This window comes from Melanotaenia boesemani, chromosome 2 (assembly GCF_017639745.1).
Source record: "Melanotaenia boesemani isolate fMelBoe1 chromosome 2, fMelBoe1.pri, whole genome shotgun sequence".
NCBI lineage: Eukaryota > Metazoa > Chordata > Actinopteri > Atheriniformes > Melanotaeniidae > Melanotaenia > Melanotaenia boesemani.
Window position 1 is genome coordinate 4,196,065 of NC_055683.1, and position 12,135 is coordinate 4,208,199.

Here is a 12,135-nt window from a genome sequence, read left to right on the forward strand (position 1 = left end):
GAAGAAATGAAGTTTCTTTTTATTTATTATTATTATTATTATTATTATTATTATTATTATTATTATTATACTTGAATGCAGGTCAGCTGGTTTAAAAAGATGGAAGATAAAAATAAATTTGTCTTTTAATAATAGAGCACCAGACAGCTGCATAGCCTTCAGAGTGGCTCCGCCCACCTGTCGCTCCCAAGATAGCCACGCCCCTGTAACTCGCGCCCCTCCCCTCCCCCCGTCGCTCACCGCGCGCCTCCCTGTCTCACTACACACAGACCGGAGCGGCGGAGGAAATCTAGCCTCTGTAGCAGCTCGTCAGGCTCTCACACACGGACAGAGGTAAGAAAGAGTCTCCGTGGAGAGTTCTGGACCTCTCCTGAGTTAAAATTCTGGTAAAGTTTTGGTTAAAGTTCTGGTTAGGTCAGAACCAGCTGTGTGTGGGAAAGTTTGTCCCTCCAGAGTTCGTGTCCTCGGTTTTTAAGATCCGGTCAGGGAAGCTGTTCAGATGTGTGTCCGAGGGTCGGAGGTATGTGTGTCCGCTGTGGGGGGACGACTTTGGCACAGTTCGGTCCATTTCCTGGTCCAGGTTAAGCTGTCCGTTCTAGCCTGGCCGGCCGAAGCTCAATCGGCTTTCCTCGGCTCTTTTCGGTCTCATAAACCTGACGTCTCTACGGACGGCGAGACCTGCATTAAAGTGAAATTAAAGTCGCGACTTTAAGTTTACTGATCCATCGTGGGGACCAGAACCCCACATGTAATCAGGAAGGTCCAGAGCCTCAGACGTCATGTTCCATCATAGATGGACTACTCACAACAAGTTAGGGACACTTAAGGCCTAATTCTGACATGAGTAGAGACAGAGGTGTCCCACAGAGGTCCCTGGAGGACAAGTGTTTTTTCTGGACTTATGGACGGACAGGACATCTGAACAAGCAGAAGTTTATTCTGTTCAGTAACTAACAAGAAGTTTTTTTTTTATCGGAAATGAATCCAAGATCATTTTACTTCATGATTTCTGTCTTTTAATGATCAATATTGTCGAGACAAGAAAGCAGTTCTCATCACAGAAATGTTCTGTAATCACACAAGAAACCCAGCTTAAATTCATCAGCTTGGAGGAAAACATGACCATTAACAGATGGAATAATTAATACACAGGTAAGCTATTGATCATCCTCATTTAGAAAAATAAAATCTATATGTGATCGTTGCAGCTGCAGAGAATTTGTGAGGTTAGAAGAAATTTTCATTTTTACATCATTATTCTCGTTTTAATCTAAAAACTTGTTAAAATCATTATGGTCCATATTTTTAGAGATATGTGCCAAACTTCAGGTAAACACTTCAGTTTGATATAAGTTTGATTAATTATTGATTAGTTATGTAGACCCGGTCATACCTCTGAGCACTGAAATCTCATAGAGAGCTGAACCACTCACCGATTTAACCCTTACAAACCGATGGGGCCACATTTGACCTGTTTTGTCATTTGATAGTAAAATGACCAAAACTTATCTAAAATAATGTAGAAAACATAGAAATGAAAAAATGTCATAATTGTTTTCTCTTTTGCTGTTTTGGTGGTACAAAGTTTTTGACATTGAGGCTGTTTGGGGTCAGATTTGACCCCAATCTGCCAGCGAGGCAAACTGGGGGGTAAACTGAGCTGTTTACCTGGGCCCTCTGCAGGGTGGGGGCCCTTGAAAATCATGAAATGGATTTTTTTTTATGTTTAATTTAAAAATGTCTAATTAATTAATGTAATGATCGGTTTGCTGGAATGAAGCTGCAGAGACAATAACATTAGCATTAACAATAATGATGGATGTTCTTTCAGGGGTCCTGTCACCCCCTAAAAATGGTTCAGTCCACACCCGCACTGGTCTGCTTACAGAGTCAGAGAAAAGCCAGGCGGCTAGAGGAGAAAGTCCTGAACTTCCCATCGACAGGAAGTCTGGACACCAGAAAAGAGAAAAAACACAGGGTGAGAAAACGAAGGCAGCGAGGTGACCATCACCGACTGAGCTGATATCAGGTTAACAGTTAGGGTTCATTTAGGGACGACACTGATTGATTACATCAGAAATTCATCTAAGTTATTGCCCCAATCATTACGGACCTTGTGATAAAAACACTTCCGCGTGTTGTGGATGTTTTAGCCCTTTGCAGGGATCGACCATGACATGTTCGGTGTGAATGGATTCCTGGTCATTTCCGGACTGATAAGATGCCTCTGGCCTCTAGTTGTCTGAAAATCTGAATGCACCAGACCCGAAGTCTGTAATGCTGACAACAAATAACCTACCATCATTTCTTAATGAATAAAATAAAACAGGATAATTTTCCAACTTTAAGCCTACAAGGACTGATGGATAAATCAGTCTGGTTATTATAAGTCCTACTGTTGGCTTTTGAGTCAGTAACTTATAAAATATCTAACCTGGGAAGTGGGCTGTCTTATAATTATTACTGAATTACTGCATTAACTAGAAACTAAGGGCTCTGAGTCAGAAAGGTGTCCAGTCTGCATGTTATCGGACACAGAGGAGAAACAGGAGTCAGTACAAAACATGACTCTTGTGTTTGTTGGTGCATCGTAGCAAGTGGTTTGTTGCCTAATAATCAACCTCTCAGCACCACTTTGACATGGTAACATCAGTACTGGCAAAGCTTAACATCATGGACCACATGGTCCTCAGTCTCAGACCCAGCAGCAGGTCCGTCGTCACGTCCAGATGAGCTCTGAGTTCATGGAGGCAGCGAAGTTATTCAGTTTACAGTCAGTCTTCTGCAGCTGGTTCAGACGGAATGATCTCAGTGACGCTGACGTTAGGTTTTATTCTGTCGTGTTGCTGTGAGCAGGCTCAGATAGTCCTGTCTGTCTGGCTGTATGAGGTCTGTCCCTCTAGCAGAGACAGAAGATGCAAGTGAAGAAGTGGGAAGGGAAGGTTTCTCTGAAGGTAGTGAGGAGGTTGAGGCGAAGAAGAGGAGGACCATGAGAGGCTGAGCAATGTCAGAGTGTCTGTTAAAGTAAGATCATTTTTATTACCTTAGTCTTATACCATGGGAAAATTATGTGTGAGAACTATCAGTCAAATCCATGTAGGGCCCCACCAAGATGGTTCGTACACGGGGTCCAGGATTTCGTGCTATGCCCCTGTGTGGGTCACAAGGGGAATCATGCTTTTAGGGAATCTGGAAGATGTGAAACACTACAGGTCACGTTTCTGAGCATTTGTTTTTATGGTACAGTGATGCAGAGTTCAAGGAGGACCTGGACCCTCACACAAGAACTGTCTACAGACCTGCTGGTCTTTCCAGAGGCGGGGTGTTTATCTGGAAACAGTAATGTAGTGAAACAGCAGAGGAGGGATCATATGGTGCACGAAGGGAACAGAAGTCATGCAGAGGTCAAACAGACAAAATATCTGCACCTGCTGTGTAGTAATAATAAAATTATGAACTTTTCTGAATCAGCTGGGTTGGGAGGATGATGGGGGGGGGGGGGGGGTTCATAACACTATGAAGGTACACAAGCTTTTATTTTGGTAACTGGTGTCATGGCAAAAAGACATAATGTGCAGTAAAGTCTTGGTCTGATCTTCCAAGGTGAGGAGGTTGGTGGTGATTTAGAGGAGAAAGTGAAAAGAAAAGTGTGGGGGGGGGGGGGTCAGCTGGTGGAACAGCCAGTTCTTGTAACTGAGGCTATGACTCGTACACAAGGTGGTCTTTTGCTGCATGTCTAACCCTCTTTCTGACCATCTTTTCTCTCCACTAGCTGTATAATAAAAGCCATCAGAGCCAAGAAAATATTTGAAAAGATACACCGGATTTCTTATGATCTAGCTGTTAGGACAGCATTCGATAAAACAGGGTTTTATTGTAAGTTTAAACAGTTCCAGAAAGTTTATACCACTTTTAAATGAAGTAAAATATATTTAAGTTATTATGGCTTTCATGTTTTACAGGACATGAAGCTGTGTAGTAAGTTATAAATCCTAAAACAATCTCTCTGCTTTCTAAAACAGTTATTAGGGATAAATCATGCACTTATTAATGTGAAAAACGCTACGTAGACGTTCTAGATAAACCTGCAGTTTAAAGTCTGATAAAAGCCTCTACTGTCATGCTCCGTTGGTTTTGGTTTGGTAGTCTTATGTTGTTTTCCTTGTTTTAGTTTGTTGCTCTTTCCTTTGTGTATTCTGTTTTGCTTTCTGCTTTCCGTCATCAGTGCATGTGGTTTAGTTTGTTCATACACGTCACCTGTTAGACCTTGTATATATACCCTTAGTTTCTCTTTCACTTCCTGTAACCGCCGCGTATCCATCTTCAGTTTATGTTAATAAAACCCTCGTTCCTGGTCTGCCTTCGGCCTCGTCGGCCTGTGTTTGGGTCCTTACCTCCGCCTTAGCCCGTGACACTTACTATGAATCCTGACCCTGACCAAACTATGAAGGCACGGGATATGAACAGTAAGAGTGTGGTCGAAATTGCAAAGTAGAGCAATTAATTTTCCTCGTTACATCCAATGTTGGACACGTTACTTTAAAAGTAATTAATTTTAGTTACTTCTTGATTAAAGTAACTCAGCATCATGAGTAAATCTTTACTAGGAAAGTAGTTATTTTAAAAAAAAAATGTTTAAATATGTCCCGTTAACACAACTTCAGCATGATAGGAAATCATGGACAGGAACCTCAGGCTGCTGGACGTCGGGTCTCCGTCTCCTCCCCAGGAGGAGCTTCACCCGATTCTAGCTGCTTCCATGAACAACCTCCTTGTTTCTGCTCATGATGAACATTTCTCACAACCTTCTGGTCTTTTATCTCTTGAGGGAAAACTGATGTGAGTGGTTCCAGATTAAAACTCCTCTGTTTTCTCTGGACTCGTCTCTGGCTCACTCTCATGAAAAGGTGCATACCAACCCGGTTTTAGCATCTCCACTGGTTACCGTCTATTTTAGAATTAGTTTTAAAATACTGCTTCCTAGTTGTAGAGCTCTACACGGTTAGACTCCGCCTACATCTCTGACCTTATTCATCTACACGTACCAGGCTGAACTCTGTGGCCTTCGAGATTACTAGTAGTCCCACATTCAGCTTCAGGACCAGAGCATCCTTCCTTCCCTGATCCCCCGGTCCGATTACAACAGCAGGATTATAGAGTAATACTATCTGCTTCTTCAGCTTTATCTGGTAGCTGAATTCAGGTCGTAGTTAAGAGAAATAACTCGGGAACAACTTCTGGCTGGAACTAATGACGCTGCTTTACTCTTAACTTGCAGCCAGTCACAACATAACTTTTCTTCTACTTAAACTCAGTAGTTAGATTACCCCTTACTACCTCATCATCTCCTCATTCTTCTTCATCTCCTCCCTCCTCATCACCTACTCTTCCTTCCTCATTACCTCCTCCTGATTAATCTCCAACCATGAAAAACAGAAAGATAAGAGTTGGCCTCCAGGAACTGATGAGTAACAGCATCTTTCTTTCTGTATGGTTACAGCATGCGTCTGTTTTCTTTACAGCGATGTCAGAGCCTGCAGGGCGGAGTTCCTCCATCTCTTCCATCTCCTCCGTTTACTCCGTCTCTCTGGTGGAGATCAAGGCTGAGACTCGTCTGGTCCTGCAAGCTTTTCTCGAACGGACTCTTTCTACCCCCCACAAAGAGAGACCGGGCAAAGTAGGGGGAGCGTACGATGATCATAACAAGTTCAGGTGATCTGTTTTGACTCTGAATACAAAAATGTTTTTGTTCTTACTCCTCAGCACTTTGGTCAGTGCTTACTGTTTTAAAGTGCTTTATAAATAAAGTTGGTTTGGCTTGAATCATCTCTGCGCTCAGCAGGATTTGATGTGTTTCATGTCATCACAGATGGAAGTTTGGCAGGCGAACTGTTGGTGGGTTTTCACTCTAACATTTTCTCATGCTAGGTCCAAGCCACATTCCCAACCAAATGATGGACGGGACCACCAGGCTGAAGATGAAAACACAAAGAAGACTGGATTGAAGGGGTTAATAAAGCAGCTGCCTCAACGGAGCACGATTCGAAGGACAAAAGATGCGAAAGGCTCGCTTGACAGGGACATCAAGGCAAAACACTACCAAGAAGTAAGACCATGTTGGTCTTATCTGACTTCGTATCACAAAGAATTTAAGTAATATTTTCTGTGTTCATTTAGAGGAAGCCGCACGTCTTGTGCTCCCAAAAAATCCTAAATTGCTAACACTTTTGGGTTGTTGCTCCCAGTTTCCAGAAGAATTTTTAACTATAGGAGAAAATATTTTCCTGATTGCAGGTCAATGCTGCACTACAGTATGGTGAAGTTCAGCTCTTTTTGTTGACTAATCAGTGGCAACCTTCATTATATTTAATTTATTTTTATCCGTACTTATTATCCTGTGTTATTTTTATGGGTGGAAAAAGATAGGATGATAATATTGTTGCTGGGTTTTTGCTCTTTTCTGCAGTCATGAATTTTTCACTTTATTTTACAACTATATATTGTCCATTGATGTGCTACTGTTTTATCTTACTGAGATGTCAGTGCTGACATGATAAACTTCTTCTTTCTCAGGATGGAAAACCTTCCTCCTCCTCCTCCTCATCAGATGACGATGACCGAGAAAAGTGGAAGAAGAAACAAAAGAAGATTAAAAGAAAGCTGTCTCAGTTCTTTAAAAAGATGGAAAAACAGAAGAAAGAGAAGGAGAAAGAAAGAATTCAACCTCTGTCTTCAGGGGACACCAGCGCGCCAAGTGAGTTTATCAGTTACACTCCACACCTGAAATATACGTCATCACCATTTGTAGACGAGCCTTTAGAAATGTTAACATGTTATAGTAGAGCCTGTAAAAAGCTTAGCGTGTTAGTAAAAAGCCTGTAGAAAGGTTAGCGTGTTAGTGAAGAGCCTGTAGAAAGCTTAGCGTGTTAGTAAAAAGCCTGTAGAAAGGTTAGCGTGTTAGTAAAAAGCCTGTAAAAAGCTTAGCGTGTTAGTAAAAAGCCTGTAGAAAGGTTAGCGTGTTAGTAAAAAGCCTGTAGAAAGGTTAGCGTGTTAGTGAAGAGCCTGTAGAAAGCTTAGCGTGTTAGTAAAAAGCCTGTAAAAAGGTTAGCGTGTTAGTGAAGAGCCTGTAGAAAGGTTAGCGTGTTAGTGAAGAGCCTGTAGAAAGCTTGGCGTGTTATTGAAGAGCCTGTAGAAAGGTTAGCGTGTTAGTAAAAAGCCTGTAGAAAGGTTAGCGTGTTAGTGAAGAGCCTGTAGAAAGGTTAGTGTGTTAGTGAAGAGCCTGTAGAAAGCTTGGCGTGTTATTGAAGAGCCTGTAGAAAGGTTAGCGTGTTAGTAAAAAGCCTGTAGAAAGGTTAGCGTGTTAGTGAAGAGCCTGTAGAAAGCTTAGCGTGTTAGTGAAGAGCCTGTAGAAAGGTTAGCGTGTTAGTAAAAAGCCTGTAGAAAGGTTAGCGTGTTAGTGAAGAGCCTGTAGAAAGGTTAGCGTGTTAGTGAAGAGCCTGTAGAAAGCTTGGCGTGTTATTGAAGAGCCTGTAGAAAGGTTAGCGTGTTAGTAAAAAGCCTGTAGAAAGGTTAGCGTGTTAGTGAAGAGCCTGTAGAAAGCTTGGCGTGTTATTGAAGAGCCTGTAGAAAGGTTAGCGTGTTAGTAAAAAGCCTGTAGAAAGGTTAGCGTGTTAGTGAAGAGCCTGTAGAAAGCTTGGCGTGTTATTGAAGAGCCTGTAGAAAGGTTAGCATGTTAGTAAAAAGCCTGTAGAAAGGTTAGCGTGTTAGTGAAGAGCCTGTAGAAAGCTTGGCGTGTTATTGAAGAGCCTGTAGAAAGGTTAGCATGTTAGTAAAAAGCCTGTAGAAAGGTTAGCGTGTTAGTGAGGAGCCTGTAGAAAGCTTGGCGTGTTATTGAAGAGCCTGTAGAAAGCTTGGTGTGTTATTGAAGAGCCTGTAGAAAGGTTAGCGTGTTAGTGATGAGCCTGTAGAAAGGTTAGCGTGTTAGTAAAAAGCCTGTAGAAAGGTTAGCGTGTTAGTGAAGAGCCTGTAGAAAGGTTAGCGTGTTAGTGAAGAGCCTGTAGTAAGGTTAGCGTGTTATTGAAGAGCCTGTATAAAGGCACTGAATGTGACTTACATATTCAGACAAACTTTATTCAGAGATCGGCTATTCATGAAGTTGCTGTACATTCATATAGGTTATCGTCCTGAGTTCTACAATGAGGTGGCTGAGAAGCTGGACAGGATTGCCCGGAAATCCACCAAGTTAAAGATACCGAGTCCCGTAGTCCAACCAACACCAGGTGATCACACATCGAATCGCACTGCAGCACAAGCAGATGCATTGACAGGTTCATCTTTCAGTCACTGGAAAGGAGAATCCAACAGCTTCTGTCTGACCTGCGACCCAGAGGAGGAGTCTTCTGCTTCCTGTTGCAGAACCAAAGCAAAGATATATCTGCACATATCTACACTATAAACATGTATTTTTTTTGTTTGTTTTTAGTGGTGTGTGATAAAGAGGTGGTGGTCCAGCAGCTGGTTGAGCTGCTGTCTTTGGAAGGAGATGCCATCAACACTAAGGTAGGATGTGTCACATCATCAGTAGTTAGGCTTCATCTCTTAAACTGACACCAGCAATCTCCAGCTGTGCTCTGAGACACCTTAGAAGAAGACATCAGCAGCTATCATCAGCTTACGATGTGTGAGATCTTTCCAAATGTAGTTTGCTGTGTTTCCCCACATGCCTTCACCATCATCTCCCAACAGATCCAGTCGGACCCCATCCTGCGCAACAGTCTGAAACGTCTTTCCTACGGATCATTTGCCAGAGTTATAGACATTTTCAACAGCAGTCAGGTGCCCCAGGTCCCGCCCTCGGCACCACCAGCTAGTCCAACACTGAGACGCATAGCGGTCAGCATGGAGGTGTCCCGGCGGATGGTGACCGCCTCAGGAACCAACCGCATTCAAGGCTTCGCAGAACACTATATGAACACCTTTGCCTCTTGGGTTAAAAGTCATGGAGGATGGGTGAGTCACACAAATCTGACCACCAGCTTGTTTTCCTCAGTTTCTTCCCATTGTCATGGTTCTTTCTCATCTTTAGGAGAGCGTGGCCGAATTGGAGGAACCTGTGGAGTATGACTGAGGTTCAGGTGTCCTCTGCATCACGGTTTCCCCTCTGGACTGTGACACTGACAGTTCTGTCTTCTTCATCAGTAAAGACTATCGTCATGCCAACAAGCCTTTTTCCTGGAGGGCCTGGTGCTGACAAACCAGTTTCACCTGGTACGATGGTGGTATCTGACTCCACTCGGCTTTCTCTGGTCTGTAGGGCCTTATGGAGAAGCTTGAGGATCCTCATCTAAGGATCTTCTTGTCTTAATGTTTATGTCAGGGATGTCCAGTTCTGGGGCCTCATTTATCAAGCTTGTGTAGGAACAAAAACCAGCGTACGCCAACTTTTGGAATTTATAAAAACCTAACTTGACGGGAAAATGTTCTTACCTCCCCGGCAACTCTGACCCAGCTGTATGCACGTAATCTAGAAAAACGGGAAACGGCAACACCAACGATACAGAATAAAATCAAGGAAATGATGTGAAACATTTCTGCACAGTCCACTATTACCTTTCACACCACATGTTAGATATTAAAGCTGTTTACAGAAATGAATAAAGACGCACATTTGATATTCTGCTGAGAGCACACGCTCAGGGGAACAACAACAGGATTTCCAGGAAAAGGGAGATGATATTAATAAGAAGCTCAACCACTAAAACATGTTCTGTCATTGTGAAACAAAACTTCCATGTTATAAAATCCATCCAGCTAAATAACGTGGACAGTCTGCTGCCAGCATGTAGCAGTCAGTGTGGAAAGTAGCTTTGGTCCTACATTTTGTCCAAAGCGATTCATCACTCTGGGATTCGAACTTCAGTCTCCCACAGGGCAGACGGATGCTCTACCGACTGAGATATCCAGCCACATTATCTCTGGCGTCTTGCCTTCTGACACAGTGATGACAGCATCTGCCTCCTGCTGCCACTATTCTGCCTTAATAACACAAGCAATGCCCACGCCGTGCCCACCAATTAAACATTTTTACGTTTGTCAACCTGGTTCATCAGGATCTCAGTCTCCTGAGACATCATGGGAATGATGTGATAAATATTTATTACAGGTGTCCACCTGACCATTGATAGCCACCATGTGGGCGGGGCAAGGCGTTCCCTCACGTGTGCCCGCGTTAGAGTTGATTCTGATTTATAAACAGAAGTTGGTGTGGGACGTGCGTGCGCACGCTTTTATAAATCTGAAAGTAGAAGTGTGCCGCAGATGCCACCTGTAGTTTGCTTTGCTACGCGCAGTTTGATAAATGAGGTCCCTGGTCCTCCAAGGGCGCCATCCTGCAGGTTTTCTCTGTTTCCTGAATGAAATGATGGTAACATTAACAATTTTTGAGCAGAACTTGACAGCAAACTGTTGAGAAGACCCATTTAATCAGAATCAGGTATCTAAAACCTGCAGGACTGTGGCCCTGGAGGACCGGAGCTGTGCAGAGTCGGTCCTTTAAATCTATGAGCCAGCGGCCGCTGTGAAGCAGCAATGAAGACGAAGCTGATGATGCAGCAGCAGCACTAAGTTGATCCCCGGACAGCGTGAGGGTGATGAAAACACTGGGTCGGGGGTCTGCAGATGAACACTAACTGGTCTGTGGTGCTGACAGCCTCAGTTCTTTCGGTTTACATGGTCTGTATCAAGAACTGAGGTCCTGGAGTTTGAACAAACATCTAATAGATTTTTACCTCAGTGGTGCTGGAGTAAAGGCTCTCTGGGTCTCCTGCACTGATGGCATTAAAACACTCTGCTGTATTTAAGTATTTATTTTGAACTGTTTACACTTTTTTGACATATCAGAGAAAATGGAAGTTGTGAAGTGTTTTTTTAGATCATTTATTCAATCTTAATAATCAGTGTAAAAAGTGATGATTGTCTGCACCAAACTGAAATCTGAACTGCTTGATAATGTTGTGAAGTCATATAAATGTCTTCAGCAGAATGATCTTGTCTGTCTCCTCGTTGTTCTTTAACCAGAGCTTCAGCTCGGTGGTTCATGCTGATCTGAAAGTTGAGTTCATTCATCACCCAGCATGAAGAAGACGCTGATGCTGAGGGATGGTGTGAAATGGAGTCAGACGTATATAGAAGCAGCTCCTGTAGATGAAGGTTCGTTCTGCCCACAGCCAAAAGAAATCTACAATTTAATATTTTCTTTGAAGTTTTCCGCAGTACTTTTCATTGTAATCCTGTAAAACAAGGACAGTACGGTGAAGATTCAGTGGAACAAATAGACATCTATAACATAAATGTGTGGGCACGGATGTCATCATGACCAGAGGCTGAAACACGTGCTGACGGCCAAGCCAGTGCCCCCCTCCTGCGGCCTCCGCGGTTTGTCTCAGTGTGTAGCCAATTCTTTTAAACCTGCCTTAACACACTATAAAATAGGGCTTGATGAGGTGTTCAGTCCTATAAAAAACAGACAACCTTCTACACGTCGAATAGCAAACACAGCAGACAAACATCGGGAGCAGCTACTGGTTTTACCTGAGTAAAACATGAATAACAACAGCAACAAGTATATAAAAAGATTTACATGTACGTGCTTCTAAAATTCAGGTTTCTGTGTAAAATGTAAATGAAACCAGAATCCCATCATCCTCATCTTACTCCCAGTAGAAGATAACCAACACATCAGATGATGAAACTGAGTCTTTTCTTCATGTGATGAAAATATGAGCTGATAGTGAATCTGATGCAGCAACACGTCTGGAAAAAGTTGGAACAGGAGCAACAAAAGGCTGGAAAAGTACCTGGTACAAACAAGAAACACCTGGAGGAGCATTCGATAACTAATCAGGTTAACTGGCAACAGGTCAGTAACATGACTGGGTATAAAAGGAGCACTTCAGAGAGGCAGAGTCTCTCAGATGGAAAGATGCTGGTATCAAACTACCCAGTTTCCAACTGGTTGTCCCTTGTTCCTACAATAACCCAGTAATGTAGTTCTGTGGAGAGGTGGCCCTAATCGCCATCACTGCTGAAACCCACCAGCTTACTTCAAAAAACAACAGTTAGATGCACCCTTTAAAC

General features: G+C 43.0%; 1 protein-coding gene across 1 annotated transcript; it reads left to right on the top strand.

The window, feature by feature from the left end:
• The first annotated feature begins 209 nt into the window (after positions 1-209).
• bcl2l12 (BCL2 like 12) lies at positions 210-11,042 on the top strand. Its single transcript, XM_042002800.1, has 8 exons — positions 210-333; positions 5,523-5,712; positions 5,929-6,106; positions 6,574-6,754; positions 8,175-8,279; positions 8,483-8,559; positions 8,746-9,009; positions 9,086-11,042. The coding sequence occupies exons 2-8, from the start codon at positions 5,525-5,527 to the stop codon at positions 9,125-9,127; spliced, it is 1,035 nt and encodes a 344-aa protein (XP_041858734.1). The 5' UTR covers positions 210-333; positions 5,523-5,524; the 3' UTR covers positions 9,128-11,042.
• Positions 11,043-12,135: the final 1,093 nt, after the last annotated feature.

Coding starts and splice junctions, on each gene's coding strand:
- bcl2l12 (XM_042002800.1), top strand. CDS start 5,525: ATGTCAGAGCCTGCAGGGCGGAGTTCCTCCATCTCTTCCATCTCCTCC. Junction 6,107..6,573: donor AGGCAAAACACTACCAAGAA/GTAAGACCATGT, acceptor CTTCTTTCTCAG/GATGGAAAACCTTCCTCCTC. Junction 6,755..8,174: donor AGGGGACACCAGCGCGCCAA/GTGAGTTTATCA, acceptor ACATTCATATAG/GTTATCGTCCTGAGTTCTAC.